General features: G+C 36.2%; 1 protein-coding gene across 5 annotated transcripts in view; it reads left to right on the top strand.

The window, feature by feature from the left end:
- The window catches only part of APP (amyloid beta precursor protein), a 261,228-nt gene that overhangs the window by 195,572 nt on the left and 47,144 nt on the right, over positions 1-18,512 (top strand). For all 5 annotated transcript variants that reach the window (XM_063097075.1, XM_063096987.1, XM_063096914.1 and 2 more), the window contains 2 exons: positions 8,509-8,637; positions 9,672-9,771. In XM_063097075.1, the coding sequence (XP_062953145.1) occupies positions 8,509-8,637; positions 9,672-9,771 (229 nt within the window). The remainder of the gene's footprint in view (positions 1-8,508; positions 8,638-9,671; positions 9,772-18,512) is intronic.

The following is an 18,512-nucleotide window of genomic DNA, read 5'->3' as shown; positions in this document are numbered from 1 at the left end:
CTTGATGAAGGAGCATAGTTTCGTCACTAAGATGGTGTTTTGCTCAATTCTATTAAGTGAATTCTAGCAGCAGGGCAAGAAATTTTCCATAAGAAACAATGATCATTGGAGATAAAAAGGATAGCAATTAATGGGTGTTTTGTGGCAGGTAAACTGGTGATGGCATGAGGTTCCAACTAATCAATTTTTAGCCATTACGGGATGTTGATCCCAACTAAATCAATCCTTAGCCAATATAGGTGTTTCTATAACTATATGTTTTTCTAAAGCAAAAAACAAATCAAGGTGCTGACCTTGCATATTTTAGTTTCTATATGACGTTGCCAGCTAGCCACCTTTGTCCTATGGCCCATCATTTTCTACTCATCACTTTTGGTGACAAAAGACATATCATGCGTTTTATAGAATATATGTAGGGACCATATATCGCAAAAGCAAATGCAGGATATCTGTATATCAATGTAATAAATGATAAATGAGTTAATATGAGTTCTTAATATGTGAAGAGATGAATACTCTAATGTTTAAGGCATTCTACTAGCAAGTTTTGAATGTAATCAAAATTTTGTAAAGCTAATCAGAATGTCCTTAAAAGACTCCCAGGATGAAAATCATCTCTTAGAAATGTAAATAATTGCTCTATCATTCACCATTCTTATTTTCAGTTGAGATTTGTATGAATTGGTAAGCACAAAGGGACTTACTGCCCTGGGGTTTTTTGGCTTTTTTGTTTTTTGTTTGTTTTTGTTTGATTTTTTGCAGCTGGCTGGTACAGGGATCCAAACCCTTGACCTTCATGTTATCAGCACTGTGCTCTAACCAACTGAGCTTAACCAGCCAACCCTACCTTGAGAACTTTGAAGGACAAACCCAGTAACAAATAGTGGGTAGAAAGAAAAATGGAGAATTAGCATTTGTTGAGCAAAATTGTATAAGCTGTGCTGAGTGTTGTGCATGCTATTTGAGTAAAGCTTCTCAGTATTACCTCTTTGCCTTGCTTTGAATGTTTACCAAGCTCAGTAGACCTTGCTAAAGACCAATGCAAACTATGTGATCAGAAACAGTAGTGTTTTCTGCTTTTAATTAAGTTAAATAGAAAACTAAGAAGTATGTTGGAAAGGCATTAGCTTCAAAGCTGTCCTGTGCCACTGAGGTCATATTCAACAACCTCATTCCCGCAACAGCAGAGCCCCATTCATTCACTGCCTTCAAAGTGGAAATAGGTCTTCATCAGGTGCTGTCAAAACATACAGCACTGGGATGCTGTGCTTCCTTCCAGCAAACAAACATATTTATACCTTAATGTCTATTTTATTTCTTTTCATCTTGAAAATGAAAAGCTATTATGAAAATATAAATATTTAGTTTTTGTAGACAAATGCATAGCACATTATTTAAAGATCCAGTAGTTATTCACCTGCCTGCCGTTACTGATACTTTCCTTAGAGAATTGATGGGCAGCAAGAGGTCCTAACCCTAGAAACATATAAACATATGTACACAATGTCACATCACTTTCAAGGGGTTCATTCATTTTGTGAAGCTTAACTGTACATCTCAATTTAAAAATCCTAGGTTATATTTAAATTTTAAGAAGGTTTTCCTTGAGTTATCCCCATGTAAATGTTTTTAAATCATCAAAAACCCATCAAATTTCTAGTAGAGTGAAACAATGGCTACGTATAAGAAGAGGAGAGTGTGAAATATGAAAAAAACATAAATGGGCTTATCCTTAAACATGATGTTAACTAGTTAAAGGATGAATGAAGCAAGAATGCCAAAGTCCAAGTGTGCACATGCCAGATTGAAGCAGATTGCTGTCAGTCTCTCCTAAAAAGTCAAGAATATGTCACAGTTGGCATTTGTTGGATGATCAGACCATGTGATAAATCTTTCCAAGGGTCTGTTACTTTGAAACATTTTTTGTTTATGATTTTTCCTCAACTCTGTGGGCTTTGCCTTCTGGCTTGCATTAATAATCTTGTTCATCATTAAGAGTTTCAGAACATTTTACTATTTGACTAAACAAGACTCAAAGACATACAAGTCCAGACAATTTATGGACCTCCTCTCAGGTCAGAAGATCTTAGCTCCATATCCAATGTATGCTAAAGTTTGTCTGAAGCATAAATCATGGGTTTGGGTCAGGTACTAAATTTCTGTTCTCTATGCTGTCTTCACTAATTTATAACTGTTGTCTGTATAACCAAAATAAATTATTCCTTAGAACTAGCAACACATCTCAGAAAAAACTTATGAAACCTACTAGATTTGACAAAAGTCACTAATTTATGAGAGGATTAAAATTAAAACCACTATTTTTTTTTTTACCTTTATAATATACTGCCTTGGGGTTTTTTGGCTTTTTTGGTTTTTGTTTGGTTTTTTTATTTATTATTATAGTATAATCACCTGTCTTTAATTCCCAGGTTTGCCACCTATATAACCTATAAATAGGAACAGGGGACTTAATAAATGGATTCCACCTCCTTTATCTGCAAATAGAGGTTAATTTTTCTACTTTTTGTAATTAATGTTTTTCTAGCTTTTGCTAGCCATAATTAGAAAACCAAAAGGATTAATTGAAGGTTGAGATGTATACTTGTTTTATAAACACCAGTATCATTTATGTGCTTTTCTGAAGAAAGGAAAGTGGATATATTTTGCAGTGGACTTTAAAAATTTAGCTCAACTCCTATCCTAGACAGAAAATGCTGTGATCCAGAGGTTCCCATAGAAGTTTTCCCAAATGTGATTGTTTGTATTCTTTGTCCTAGATTTTTCTCACAACAGTGAGAGTGTGTTTGAAATCTTGAGGACTGAAGTGGCAAAATAAACTCAAAACTGAAATCATTTCAAGCACAGAAAGGTTTAATTCTCTGAAATGTATTTTAAGCCTCCACACATATATTTTGTACGTTCTACATTATCTGCTCGAGATTTCTTGAAATTCAGGGTATAAAACTGTGAAAATAATGGCCCTGAACCTATTTGTGAAAACAGGATAGAATTGCTTTTTTTCTGGTTAGGTGATTAACTTCCCCAGTCAGTTTTGGAAACCACTTGGGTGCAATTTAATGCTCCAGGAGAGGGTTTTCTGAATAAGTCCCTTGAGACCTGTAAAGGTTAGGGCGCTTCCCATAAAATGAGTCATTTACTTCTTTCTTCTTGACAGGATTTCGCCCAGGGCTTTTAAAATCTCTTGACAGTTCACTCCCTCCCATCAGGAAATGGTTTAAGGCACAAGTGTCTATTATGATAAGATGCCAGATTTCTAGATCAAGCATAAAGCTATGCAGTGGAATAATAGGGCTGAACAGTCATGTTTTAATAAACTGTTCACCTGAACTGTCAGATGAAAAGTTCCATATTGAGATGTGATTGGCATTGAGTCATCTTGTCCATCATCAGTCAGTCAAATGTATGTGATTCATCCCAAGTCCCAGGGACACCACATTTGAGAAATTGTCTAAAAGAACCAAGTGAAAAAGGCTGCTAACATCTGAGGAGAGAGGGAATTAATAAAAAATATTACTTTTTATAGGGAAAGGCCATGAAATGTCCTTCAAAATTACCCACATTGACCTGACACCAAAATATAAGAAGACAGTAAGGTATCTTTTGAAATTAATAAAATGTATCTTCTTGTTGAGACTAGCTGGTATATGCTGTGGCATCCATTAAATATTTTCCTGGAAGAGTTTCCACTTAAAACAACTTGCTAACGGATCCCAGCACACCAGATAGGATAGATAGGATCAAGTGGGTTTGTAAAATCAGTATGTTCCGTGAAAATTGGGAATACCGCTCTCCTGAGTAGAAGATGTTGATTTCCCACTCAGATACCATTAAGGATATTCTGCTCTACTGGAACTATTTCTGAAATTATATTCAGCTCAGGTTATTCATTAATTTAATTAGGAAACATTTATTAGCAGCCAAATTGTGCCAGGAACTGTGCCAGGAGGTAGAAATATGTTACACTTTTGTTCTCAGAGAGGAAAATAGTTAATGTTCCAAAATAATTTTTCTGTTTTTAGGTTATTTTCCTGTTTGCTCTCATTGTGGATGATGTCTAATCCATTTTAGTACTGCCTAGTCTCAATCCTTTACGAAATTCCCTATAAGTTTTTATAAGATTAGCCATCCAGTGCCATTTTAACCAGATTGTAGTATTAATATGTACAATATCTTCACTGTGAAAAAAGAAGAGTTTGCCAGAAAAATTATTACTAGTTACAGAAGTTTTAAAGATTTGAGAGTGATTGAAATTACATGCACACAGGTTTTTTTATGAAACATGTTTTTTAAACTCTACTTATTATCAATATACTTGTCATGAGCCACTGAATTTTTTGTTTTTCTAATCATATGAATAACCTCTCTTAAATGGCAGTATTGTGATAAAAGTAATAGTAGTTACTTAAAAGAATATATTTCTATAGAGATAAGAGGTATCTTTTTTCTACCATTCCTATATGAATGTTTCTGTGTTTCTAATTAAAATTTTAAGACATCATTTTTGTCCTAGCCTAATAGAAAAAACCTCCATAGACAATCAAGATTCCCTGTTATTCTGATACATGATATAGCTCTAGCGACACAGGGAAACGTGTTTTTCTCTTTTAACTAAAAATTATATTTGTTTCTGAAGTATAGAGACAACCTCCATTTTATTTGGTGTGATTTATCTGCTTATTCTTCAACATAGGAGCTAATCAGATTTTTTTTTTTTCCATTTCTAAGCATGATTCTTAGACATGTATTTCCATGGCCAAATCAACCAAGCAGAACCCTCTAATTCATTTATTGAGGGACATCCTAATGTCTTCCTGAATTATGTGATATCCCCAGGATTTGCTTATCGAGGAGGCATTAGGAAGAAAAGGCTTATGTTTATGTAGATGCACACACACTTTGTACCTGAGCTCACATAAACAACTATGAGGTCAGAGCTGACAGGACTTGCAAGGCTCATTATCCATGCAGGAGCTGAAGCCTGGGGAATCCTAAAAGCCTGGTATGCTACTGTTTCATTATCAAGCTCTAGGGATTTTCAGGGGACATTAGGAATATATTTCTGAAGCATATAGAGAAGTGGTAGTATTCAATGAGATAAGCAGGCTGAAAACATGTGAACACATTTACCATTTAATTGTCCATCTTAATAGAAGATAAGGATGAATTTGGTGCTGGAATCCATAAATGTCACAAAAGCCTAACTTTTAACTAATACCTTGAATCATTTTCCAATAATCCTAACTTCTAAGCAGATTGACAGAGGACATTCCTATCTTGCTGTTCTGCCTCCTGACTTCTGGCGCATTAGCTAAAGAGCATTAGCTAAAGAACAGTGGAGTGCCAAAAACCTTAGCACAATAATTGAGAGATTGAACAATCTAAATTTGAATCATCTGTGCAATTAAAAGAGCTGATATTAGTATGCCCCAAAAGAATAGTATTTGAGCTTATGAGAACTAGAAATTCAGGCAAGGACTCCTAGAACACACTCTCCTTTCTAACCATTCAATTATTTCTTTGTTTTCAATTCTCTAAGTTACTTTGCAGGACTGTCTTTACCTTGGTCCACTTTAGATTCTCCCTGAAAAGCAGGCTCACGTAGGGATTGGAAGGAGCTCTAGAGCCAGCAGCCGGGCTACCCTGTTCTTGCCTGTCACTGCTGTGTGACTATGGGCCAGCTATGTAGCCTATGTCCCCTCAACCTTCTTTGTGCCTTGTGCCTCATCTGTAAGGTGGAGAGGGCAGCTGTACTTCTGTCATAGGGCTGAGGTGAAGATCTGATGAGTTACCGAGCATAAAGTATTTAAATCACTGTCTCTTATTCATATCAGCAGTCATTCAGTGTTGAACCATTAGTGCTCAGAGGAAAGAAAGGGGTGGGGGAATTTGAGGCGAGGACTGAGGAGAAGAAATGAGTGTGCACTAAGTACCTGTGGTGGACTAATGAGCATACTATTGGGTAACTAGCACCGAATGTTTTTAATCCTCAAGTACTCTGAAAGATAACGCTATCTGAATTACATAAATGGGAAAATTGAGGCTTTCGTGTTTATTTTAATATGGATGTTAACATGAATAATTAGCAAGTGGGAATGTATGCTGTTTGTGATAGCAGAAGATAAAGGGGAGACACAGAGGTGAGTTATCAGAAATGACTTGCACATCTTCTACATTCAGAGTTAGCTTAACACAGTTTAGACGAGGCCAGTCTGGAGCTATAGCATCCTTGTACACCTGCTTGTTGGTGAAAGTCCTTTCAGGACACAATGCCTTCTAGAAACATTCATAAGTGACTAACTGAAAAAAAAAAAAGTTACAGTGAAAAGCAATCCTTTTTTAATTGAAGTGCTTTTTTCTTATTTGAACTCTTTAAAGAAGAAAATCCTTTTTTTTTTTCTTCAAAACAATGAATCCTTTTCAAAAGAGAAAAATGACGTAGAGAAACTAAGAAATCACATTAAGCCAGTCAGCTGCATCCATGAGGAGCAGATGGAACGTAGTGGATAAATGCAATTAGTTGCCATCTTTTCTGTCTCCAACCTTGGAATTATAATGGTAATAGAACTAGGGGAATTTTTCAGACCTTGGTGTTTAATAACAAGCAAACATCAAGGATATGTAATGTCCTTATCACGCAATCCTGCACGAAAATATCCTTCATAGTCAGCCTTTAATTCCTGACATTTTTAAAATTTCTTTTTTTACATTAATGTATATAAACTTATCATCTTTTAAATATATATATATATATTTATGGATATAGCTCATCACTTGTTATATCGTTTACTACTTTGCTTCTTCTAAGATTTAAAAGGTCGCCTCTGACTTGTAGATTCAACCAGATTTCACAGTACAAATGACAATTGTAATAACTTGCTGCCAAAAGCTGTTTCAAGCTGTGATGTCTGGCTTTCTTGGAATTATTGAGACGACATTTCTTTTAGGAAAAAAGAAATGAGTAAAGGCAGTTGAACACAGGTTTGTTTTTTGTTTTTTCTTGTATGTATTTATTTGTTTTCTCAAGTGTAGGAACATGGCCTCTGTGGCCAGCATGCAACACACAAGTACAGAGCACGCTCTCTGGGCCAGGCACTGTGGGATAGGGGTTCCCAGTAAAGAAAAAGAGGAAGACCAAATCTGGCCCCATGGATCTCACATTGAGGAGGGGAGTCAGAAACATAAATAATTTAATCGATTGTGTTAAGTGCAGTGATGGGGATTTACGCAGCATTTTGTGGAAGCACAAAGAGCACCAGATTCCACCCCGGATGGCAGGGAGATGGCCCGTGAATTAACTAAGCAAAAGGGGAAGGAGAGGCACATCCCGTGGAATATCGATAACATAACAAAAGCATATTATAAGCCTCCCTCCCCCCACGCACATCATCTCTGGGAGTCTCAGACCTTCCAACTGGTTTTCAAGGTGCCCATGACACATAGGTTGATAGTAACTAGGTTTGCCCAAATGGCCAAAATTCTATTCCTGCCATGAATTTTCATAGCTGATTTTTTTGTTTTAGAGAGGAAGAAGTGTGTATCTTTGGAACTCACTTTACAAAATCACATAGTAGGATGCATGTAGCAGTGGAATTGTTGAAGAAAAGAAGCCTTTCTCTTCTCTTTTTTTTATTAGGTGAATGTTTTCATGTAAAACTGGAATGAAAATGAAATGGAACTAATTAGAAAAAAGTAGCTTTTGGGCCGCCCCGTCGCTTACTCGGGGAGAGTGCGGCGCTGGGAGCGCAGCAGCGCTCCGGCCGAGGGTTCGGATCCTGTATAGGGATGGCCGGTGCGCTCACTGGCTGAGCGTGGTGCGGGCAATGCCCAAGCCAAGGGTTGCGGTCCCCTTACCGGTTACAAAAAAAAAGGACAAAGAAAAGAAAAAAGTAGAAGCATTTAAGAAGAAACTAATTGTTGCTGGAAGAATTAGAATCCGATGGCTTAGAAAGAACTTAATTAAATTTTAAAGCAAAATAACTACAGTTTAGCAATGGCTTTTCTCCTAGAAAAATATAATGTTCCTTCGAGCTTCTCAGTTATTCCTTGGCCTACAAATTAGTAGTGGTTAAAGTGCCAATTATTTTTCTCATTTTGATTATTGTACCGTTCTATATTACTGATGATGGGATTATTTGTGCGACATTGCTTCACCTTAAGACTATGCATGTAGAAATGTTGTCTCATATATACGAGTGGGGAATAGATCCAAAATCTATTCTTCTGTAGCAGAATGCTTCTATTTAGAAGAGAACATGTTGATTAAGGAAGCCAGTCATCATATATGTTGAAAATGCTAAATGCTCTGGCAGAAATCAAAAGTGGCCTATCTAAGTAATTACCCGTTAAGAAAGGAGTGGGAGAAATATTTAGAAGGAAGAATTGTGAAAAGATGACTCTCAGTGCTTTCACACCATGGGATGAATTAGTGGGACATCTGACCCAAAGCCAACAGAATAAGAAAAAATGTTTTCATTTTTTTCACCACAGCCCCGACACGTGTTCAACATGCTAAAGAAGTATGTCCGCGCTGAACAGAAAGACAGGCAGCACACCCTAAAGCATTTTGAACATGTGCGCATGGTAGACCCCAAGAAAGCTGCTCAGATCCGGTCCCAGGTAAGCACTGAGGGTGGGGGTTGTCTGCAGCTTTGACGGTCCAGTGTTCTTGCTTCTTGGGTGGCCGATAGGATCTTCATGTATTCCCAGAGCACCTGTGGGTATTGTTCTTCTATGGCAAGAGCTCTTTAATGCCTGGTAAATTCTAAAGTCTTGTCTTAGAGCAATATGTAGGTTGGCATTTTCCAAGTTATGAAACTAATAAGAAACATAAAAATCTGAAGTGTTTACTGCTACCAGTTCTTAAGGAATCGCTTAAAATTCTGGTGACCAAAAGAGAAAACAAAAGTTGTTTGAACTAAAACCTCTAAAATTGGTTCAACTAAATTATGGCAGGCAATCATAAACTCTGTTACTACTGCAATATTTAGATTTAATGTGAGTCTAGATGAAGCCCTGTAATATATGTTTTATACTCCCCCATTCCCAAAAGTTGAAAACTGGGGTTTACCTCTGGAAATCTGAAATTTTATATTTTTGTGAGTGGAAGAAATTAAAGAAATAAATATATATAAGAAATATATATTTTATAGAAATATATTTGTGTATATATATGTATGTATTTAGCGTGAAATAGCCAATAAGATTGAAATATGTTCTTATCTGTTGGGAAATTTGCCAAGAAATATATTTAGGACATCAGGGGCTATATAAGGAGCCTCAATATTAGGAATTAGAGCTGGCTGAGGTGGTCTTTCTAATCGGCTGTGAGAAATGTATAATGTAATGGTAAATTTAAAGATAAGTCTTAAAGCTGATCTTAAAAGTTAAAGAACAAAGGACTGGTCAGTTAGCTCAGTAGGTTAGAGCTCAGTTGTTAACACCAAAAGGTTAGGATCCCAGTACTGGCCAGCCGCAAAAAAAAAAAAAAAGAAAATAGAAAAACAGGAGAATAAGAAAAATAAGGATGCCTTTTCGGTTAAACGTTCCATCAGTGTTGGTCAGTTTTTATATCTATCTGTAGTGCTTGGTAAGGAAAATAACTATTCTTACCCCAGAGATTGTTTACCTGGAGTTGTCATCCTTTGATTCAGGTTATGACACACCTCCGTGTGATTTATGAGCGCATGAATCAGTCTCTCTCCCTGCTCTACAACGTACCTGCAGTGGCCGAGGAGATTCAGGATGAAGTTGGTAAGTAAGCTGTTCTTTTGGTGCTGTGCATGCAAAATATATTTTTCCCCCAGGAGGAGAAAATCAGAGAAATTAGTTCTTCTGCCTCAGAAAAGTGAGGCTTTTTGCATCAGGAATCACCAGTATTCAAATAAGTGGGAGTTAAAAGAGCAGATTGTGAACAGTGAAACACTTGGAGGATGGAACTTGTTTTCACCTTAGTAATTACATCGGTTCTTAACTCTCCTTACTTACAAGACTGGAGAAATGCAACTTGACTTACGGTATATTTGTATAATAATGTGCCACTTGTTGCTGAATTACTCTTGTCAGCAGTTGTTTTCTAATTTGTTCAGTTTTGTGGGTATCACTTTTTGATGCTTTGGTGCTTTACAATTAAGGGGAGGGATAAAAACCCTTTCTTCATCGTAACCTTAATGAGAGGCACCATAGCCCCATTTTACAAAGAAGAATCTGAAACTTACAATTTAAGTAACTTACTTGCCTGAGTCACACAGATCCTAAGTAGCACAGCCAAAACACTGAACTGTGACTTCTGACTTTGTGTTTTTTGTTATATTCAGTAAGTCCTAACTCCCTTTGATAGAAAAAGGAAAGCCATTCATGTTCTCTAAACCACGTTGTTGTTTAAACTTAAAAGTTAGTGGGCTGTTAAATTGTTATTTTGAAATAATCATACTCTCACAAAAAGTTGGAAGAATAATACAGAGAGATCCCATGTGTCTATCACTCATTTTCCTCAGGGGTAACATTTTACATAACTATAGTACATTATCAAAACCAAGAAATTAACATTGTGTGCCCACTGTCTTTTATAACCCTGGTTTTCCTAATGACACGTAATTTTGTATGAATAGATTCTCCCATTTCTGCTTTTCTTGGAAAGAGAGTGAATATTGCTTAACATGATTCTCTGTAACCCTCTAAAATGTCTGTATTTGTTTAACTTAACCTCACAAAGGTAAGTAGATGACAAATGTGGTCGTGCATCTTTTAAGATGAAGCAAATGTATATGTGCTGGAGATTTGGTATATGGACTATCAGTATGAATCTGGCATATCCTTCTCCATAAGTAATCTTGCTTTTAGTTAATTAAGTTGGTAAGAGATGCAGGTTATCATCTGAAATCAGACCACTCAGGATGTTGTAGATGAATAGAGCCATTACGCTCATTCCTACTTTGGCGGAATGAAAGAAATTTATTCTAAATTTATTCTTATTTCTCTTGAAATACCTTTCAAGAGAGCAACCGGCTCACTTCTTACGTCTCATACCAATGCACTTTTACTCTTTCTTTTTTATCTTAATAGTGCCTTATGAATGTGTTTGTATTACTATCAATTATTTGGCATGTATCATGTGATGGTGGTCTGTTTAGTACTGTGTATTAACATATGGAATAAGGTAGACTTAAGACTACATGCTTGCAAAAGAAACCTCGTAATGTATCATCCACACTTTTGTTCAGAAGGGGAAACTCAGCATTGAACAAATGTGAGTGGTCTGGAGTTTTTAGACTATACCATGGGTTGAGAACATGGATTTCCAATAAATTTTTCACTGTATTAAGTTTCTTTAGGAAATGAGTATGCTTTTTAGATATACTTGGGGAATAGCTATTAAAGGAAACAAATACTTTATGTGAAATTAAATTGAAATAAAGTCTAAGAAAGTCCTCCAAAAAGTTGTAAAAGGGACTAAACCAACTAATTCATTACACTCTTAATAAACTGAAGCTAAAATCTTCTAGATGAGTATATTTTTGCCTTGTAGCTATCTTAACAAGCCAATTTTCATTGACTTCAGTTGAAGTAGTGTTGGTAATACCCATCTAATATGGAAATAAGCCATTACAAAGAACTAGAAAGCTCGGGGCCAGCCCGTGGCTCACTCGGGAGAGTGCGGTGCTGATAACACCAAGGCCCCGGGTTCGGATCCCATATACTGATGGCCAGTTCGCTCACTGGCTGAGCGTGGTGCTGACAACACCAAGTCAAGGGTTAAGATCTCCTTACCGGTCATCTTAAAAAAAAAAAAAAAACTAGAAAGCTGATGACCAATACTCCACTGTTACCCAGTAATTATGGTTGACTCCATCTAATTAAATTATAAGAACTTTCTATTGGCCAGTATACTACTGAAAACATTAGCCACTAATGAGTCATACTTCTGCAAAACAGATGATGATAGATATCTTGAGTGCTTCAGGATGCCCAAGAATAGGGTAATACAGTAAACTTCAAATTTCAGTGAAAGGGAGAATATTTAAATAATTAGAATCAGGGATTTTTTTTTTTTTTTTTTTCCTTTTTAAAAAAAGAAGAAGAAAAGAAAAATTCAGCCATTTGGTTGGGTTAAGAGCATGTTATTTTTAAAAATATATGTTTTTGTCATTCTAAATATATTAGATGCCAAATCCTGTAAGGTAATCTTTTTAAAAAGGTTTCATTTGAAATCCTAGGCACTTCCATTTTTTAAATGGCTGTTTCCTAGAGAAATAGAAGCTTGTAATAATGAACTTTGTATTAATTTGACCTGGGTACCATTTGAGCTCCTAATACCAAAGCTAAACAAGATGGCTTGCTGGGGAGAATGGCTTTTCTGAGTTGAGCTTCATTGTCTTCTATAGTCCCTCTTCATTTGACATTTAAAAATAACTCATTTTCAAGTGGGAACATAGGTGAAACAAGATTGGCCATGGGTGCTAATTGTTTAAGCTGAGTGGTATTTGGGAGTTCCTTATACTATTCTCTTTAATTTTGTAGATACTTGAAAATTTCCATAACAAAAAATATTTTTTAGCCTTCTTTCTAAATAAAATCTTCATACATTTCTTCTAGTTTATGTCTTGTACTCTTTCTAATAGTCTCTGATTAAAGGCTTTATTATTAGTCTGATCTGTATGTATCTGCCATTTGTGTCTATAATCAAACTTTCGATTTGGAGTCAGTTCAGTGCAAATTAAGGAGGATACTAAAATTCAGAGCCGCTGGCAAAGGGACAAGATTCAAAAGTACCTGCAAATGCGTGCCTTTTGTATAAAAGTTTGGGCTTACAAATATGGGCAGTTAGTATATGTTTAATGCAGTCAAACATCTGGAGAGAAATACAGTAGTTTAATTAAATAATGGTAACAGGTGCTTTCTGGATGAAGGGTTTTCACTAGTCTGAGGAACTGCCAGTAACTTTAGTGACATAGTATATCTGCTTCAGTAAATTATGCTTCCAACTAGAATTCTCTATCATGGGTGAAAATGAAGAAAAAGGGAGTCACCTGTGGGTGAAGGTGGGAGTTGGCATCGAATTTGTGAGAACACTCCATTGTGACTAGAGCACAGGGTTCATCATGCCAGTGAATGCTCGCCCTACCCTCCATTTTCCCACTGTGCTTCCCTGAGGCATCCCATGTGTTTATGCCACTTTCCTACTAACTCCAGTAAATCCCAAATCCATAGGTCTAGCAGCAGCTTGTCTACTGAATCCCAGTGCCATATTCTATACTAATCAGAATATTCCATATGCCTCTGAAGCTCCTATGAGTATGTAGAGTACTCACTGTGCCTCTCTGGAAATGTACTTGCTTACATTTCTCTAGTGGGACTCTTCCAGTTGGCCCAAACTTCTCCATGACACCCTCTTCTTCCTCACCCGTGGTTTCAAGTCCTATATGTTCTGCCTCCTGTGTTCATGTGGAATGTCTGCTCTATGCATCCACTGCCTTAGTTCAGATCCTGTTCTCCTTTCATCCATGTCACTGCACTCTCAGCCTGTCACCCCTCCCACTCAGATTCTTCCTCTTCAGGACTGCCCAAGTTTCCAGCTAAATGCAAACAACACCTGCACGTGGTTCTTACTTGCTTGAAAATTGGATCCTTCAAGATGCAACTGAAATGTCCATGCTCCCCTAAACCATTACTAATTCCCACAGGTAGCAAGAGAGAGAGAAGAGCTGGCATTTGGGTGATGGCCATGTAACGACCTAATGAGTGTCCGTTAGTCGTTAGATCTATAGTCCAGGTCCTTCATGCAAGTTCACCCCTGCGGTACAGGACCAGCATATATCAAGTGACAGGTGGTCTAGGAGAAGAATGGGGACTGATGTTTATTCACATCCCAGTCATGGAGCCAAGCCCTCTGGCATTGGGGTTGAAGTGGGGTTTTCTGGTTTGAGTATTTCACACAAATGCAACACATGAGCTAATGATGACACTGAGGAATTCAGTGATAGCATCCCCAATATGCAGTTGAGGAAACTGAGCCTTGGAGAGGTCACTAACTTGCACAACACAGATCATAAAGTGATGAAAATGGCATTGAAGCCAAGGTCCACTCAAGTCCACAGTTCATGTTCTCTCTGCTACCCATTCTCTCTTAGGTAGAAGTTTTCTTTACTTAACCTACATGTCTAAAGCACCAGATATCCACTTCTAATACCATACTCTGCTTCATATTTAATTGTTTGTTTTTATCTCCATCAGCCCTCCATCTGATGAGCTTTTCCAGGCCATGTTTTTGTCGTCTTTTTCTCCTTAGGATCCAGCAGGAGTGAGCCCGGTGCTTTGTAGGTGTTAGTAATTGTAGACATAAGATTGAAGTAAATCCCCAGGCTGCAGGGTAGATGCTCCTTAATTTATATTGATCAGATGGGCTCTTCTGTAACCCTAAAGACCTGCTCTAAGCTCCTTCCTCAGTACCCAGCATAAGCGCTGCACAAAACAAATCTCTTTCCTCCGTCGCAGCATTCCCTAAAGCTGTAATTGATCAAGCCAACGAAATGGATGAGGTTGGTAAAGGTACCAAAATAAAGAATAGAGCAGAATTCTGAGGACTGTTTTTAATAAAATTTTACAACAGGATCCTATATTGTATCATGATACTCTGCAATTTGGTCATCTGCCTAATTCACATGCTTTGACACTTGATTTATTAATCATATTGTCTAGTTTCACTGTCCTGTCAACCACAGTCTGAGGCTATTTGCTTTACCAGTAAAGTAGGTATGAATTTTTGAAACTGTCCTATTAGTTGTCTTATAAAAGACTTACCTTTTATTATTTTATAATAACTTGTTCACTTCCATTTGAATTATTATGTGCAAGTTCCCAGGCACAGTCATTTATTACTTAATGTTTTCCATTTTTAAAAAAAAAAGTTATTTGCATGCAAATTATGAAGCTTTCTTGCAAAGAAAGGCTTAAGGCATTGTTTGTAGCAGGGGGGCGGGGAGAATTCCTAGTCTATTTTAAATAGCTGTGTAGGACTTGATTCTTTCATTTGCTGAATAAAGAAAAATAATTATTTTAACGAAAATATGGCTTCTCTTTGATGTTTATGTTCTGCTTTAATCATCTTTTAACCTTTCAAAAAGGCAGAAGCCCTCATCCGTGCTGTTGCACAGTTCAGTCTTCACTTTGCCAAATCATTATTTTAAAATGATTGGGTTTTTTTGCCCTTTGTAATCTTCCTTAAATCAATGCTAAAAGGATCCCAATTCTACTCTTTCTGTTGTCAGTGAGGTTATTTATCAAAATGCTTCATTTTGCAGCTACCTCAAGGCTAAAAATATTGTAGTTCTCAATTCAGAAAATGGCTGCTTTACAGAATGCTATAATGACCAATTTAGGAGAAAGGGGAAGGAAGGCACAATTGTTTCATGCCTCGTTTTTTTTTGTTTTGTTTTGTTTTTTGTTTTTTGGTTTTTTTCCTTTTAGCATTCAAAATTAATAAAATCATATATAAACCAGATGTGGGAAGGATCTCTGGCTGAACAGATCCATAGTGAATGGGATAGGATTGAGAGATGTGGCAGGGATCGAGAAACTTGTACTAATGAAAGAATGCTTATTCTTTATTACAATTTTATTTTTATTACAAGTTTATTGTGGCCTTTTGATAAAATTTTCCACTCTTAGGAGAAAATGTAGCATGCTTCTTTTCAAAGACAGTGTTCCATTCTCTGTTCCTAATAAACCTATTGATCTTTGGGTTTAATGAGTCCAAGTAGACTAGGCTTAAAACCGAGTGTTTATAGCCCTTCCCAGTCCAACAAAATAGAACATTTAATATTACTGAGAATTTTAAGTATCCTCATGTGTATTTGTTAGTCAAGGATGAGCATCACAGAGAAAAGAAATTGTTAAAATAAATAAAGTGAGAGAGAGCTGTCATCTTACCCTGTTTTTCTTCTTTGTTTTTCATAAAAAATGATTTAAAAGTTTGTAGATTTTATATTTTACAGCTGATTTAAGTATTTGGAAACAAGAACATTTATTCATATCATAAACATCTAACAGCATGTTCCCCCATTAGTTTTATAATAGTCTCAAAGCCCTTTATTCATGTCTTCCCCAGTATCATTAACAGTGTCATTAAAGCATCATTAACAGGTATGACTTATGTTTAGTTGCCTATGTCTAAATGTTTATTTTTGGCCCCTTCTGAGCAAGACAGTTACTCTTCCAAAATAGAACTACTCAATTTATAAATGAAACAATAAAAATGCATTGTCAAGTGAATGGACCTACATATAAAGCATTTTAATCTTCAGAATAGGAAAGCATACTATTAAGCTGACACTCCAGTTTTCTGACAGTTTGAATGCCATGTTGAAATGTCTCCAAACAGCAAGGTAAGGATTATGCGAATGCCAGTACGGTTTACGCTCAGGCCCCCAGCTGCTGTGTCTGCAGAGAGACTTAGGAGGTTACAGCCCTTAAGTGTTAAACTCACTCATAGTGGATAGTGGGGTGCTTTGTATACATTTAGTTCCCTATACCTTTTTTGGATGTGGTATAATGTAAGCTCTCTTTTTCTTGATTAGGAGTTTAATTATGGAATCTTTACATATAGCGTCTATGTCATCTAGATGGTCTGTGGAAGTCACTGATAAGGTGACATATAATACAATATTAGCTTTCCTGATTTTTTATAGTTTTCCTTTCTGGCAAGCAGATATTTTCTTTCATGTATTTCTAATCCATATTATTGTTTGCTCGGTTTTTTTCTTTAATTTTATAGCAGTTTTAGTTTTACAGAAAAATTGAGCAGAAAGTACAGATAATTCCCTTACCCTCCCCCGACTCACATGTACAGTTTTTCCTCTTATTCACATGTTAAATTAGTATGGTACATTTGTTACAATTATGAATCAATATTAATATATTATTATTAACTTAATTTTATATTAGGGTTCCCTCTTTGTATTGCACAGTTATATGGGTTTTGCCTAATGTATAATGCCACGTATTAAATGTTACAGTGTCATACAGAATAGTTTTGCTGCCCTAAAAATTCTGTGTTCTCCACCTATTCATCCCTCCCTCACTCCCTCATCCCCTGAAATGTGGCAATTACTGATTTATTTTATTTTCATCTAATCCTTAATTTTAAAGGAAAAGTCAATCCTTTTAGCAGCATTAAGAAGAATACACTTTCTAGGAAGAATGAATGTCAAGAAGGTTTTCTTTAAAGAAAAAAAAAAGAAAGAGAGAAAGAGCACTCTCTGTGCCATTCTGGTATGCAAGTTGTTGACATTAATATGTATAACTCAGTGCAGTATACTGATCCTGTTTATTGTGCTCCAAATGGATGCTGGCAGTCATTAGATGAATTATACATCAGCCACATTGTTCTCTTCATGCCATTGCAATGGCTCTTTGGATCATTTTGTTCAGTCCAAATAAATAAGTGATGTCTGTTCAAATTCTTTGCCCATTTTTAATAGCATTATTTACCTTTTTATTATTGAGTTGTAAGAGTTCTTTAAATATTCTGGATACCATACTCTTTACCAAATATGATTAGCAAATATTTTACCCATTCTGTAGGTTGTGTTTTCATTTTCAATGCACAAATTATTGAAATTCTAGTGAAGTCCAACTTATCAGTTTTTTCTTTTCTTGCTATTGCTTTGTTGTTATAGCTAAGAAACCATTGCCCAATCCAAGGTCACAATGATTTATACCCTGTGTTTCCTTTTAAGCATTTTATGGTTTTAGCTCTTACAGTTAGATAGATGTTTGATTCATTTTCAGTTAATTTTTATATATGGTGTGAGATAATAGCCTAACTTCATTTATTTGCATGTGGATATTCAGCTTCCTACCACCCTTTGTTGAAAAAGATTATTCTTTTCCCATTGAATGGTCTTGGTACTGTTACTGAAAATTGGTTGTCCATAGATAGATGGGTTTATTTTTTTCGCTATCAGTTCTGTTCCTTTAGTTTATATGTCTGTCATTACTGCAGTACCATACTGTTTTGATTACTGTAGTTTTGCAGTAAGTTCTGAAATAGCAAGTGTGAGTCCTCCACATTTGTTCTTCTTTTTCAAGATTGCTTTGACCATTTCGGGTCCCTTGCATTTCCATTTGAATTATTAAGTTCTTTTTTTCCCCATTTCTGCAAAAAGAAAAGATAGGGATTGCATTGGATCTGTAGATCAATTTGGGGAGTATTGCTATTATGTTTTTTTAAATGAAGTTTAAACAACGCTATAGCTACTAGAACAGATATTCACTATGAGGTGGTTCCCCATGAGCCCCACTCAGAAAGGTTAATATTTAGAAGTAGCAGGAGAATTGAGTGAGCACACTGTTGTCTTTTACTCCAACTTTTGGTGAGATTCCCGAGAATTTCTCTGTGGGCTTTTCCTTAAACTATGCTGACTGTGACACTTCAATATTTTTAGTCTGTTTCCATGCCGCTCTTTTATTTTTGTGTATGTGGGCACTTTGACTAT

Source organism: Cynocephalus volans, chromosome 1, assembly GCF_027409185.1.
Source record: "Cynocephalus volans isolate mCynVol1 chromosome 1, mCynVol1.pri, whole genome shotgun sequence".
NCBI lineage: Eukaryota > Metazoa > Chordata > Mammalia > Dermoptera > Cynocephalidae > Cynocephalus > Cynocephalus volans.
The sequence above is the reverse complement of the archived record's forward strand: the minus strand, read 5'-3'. Positions and strand labels throughout refer to the sequence as shown.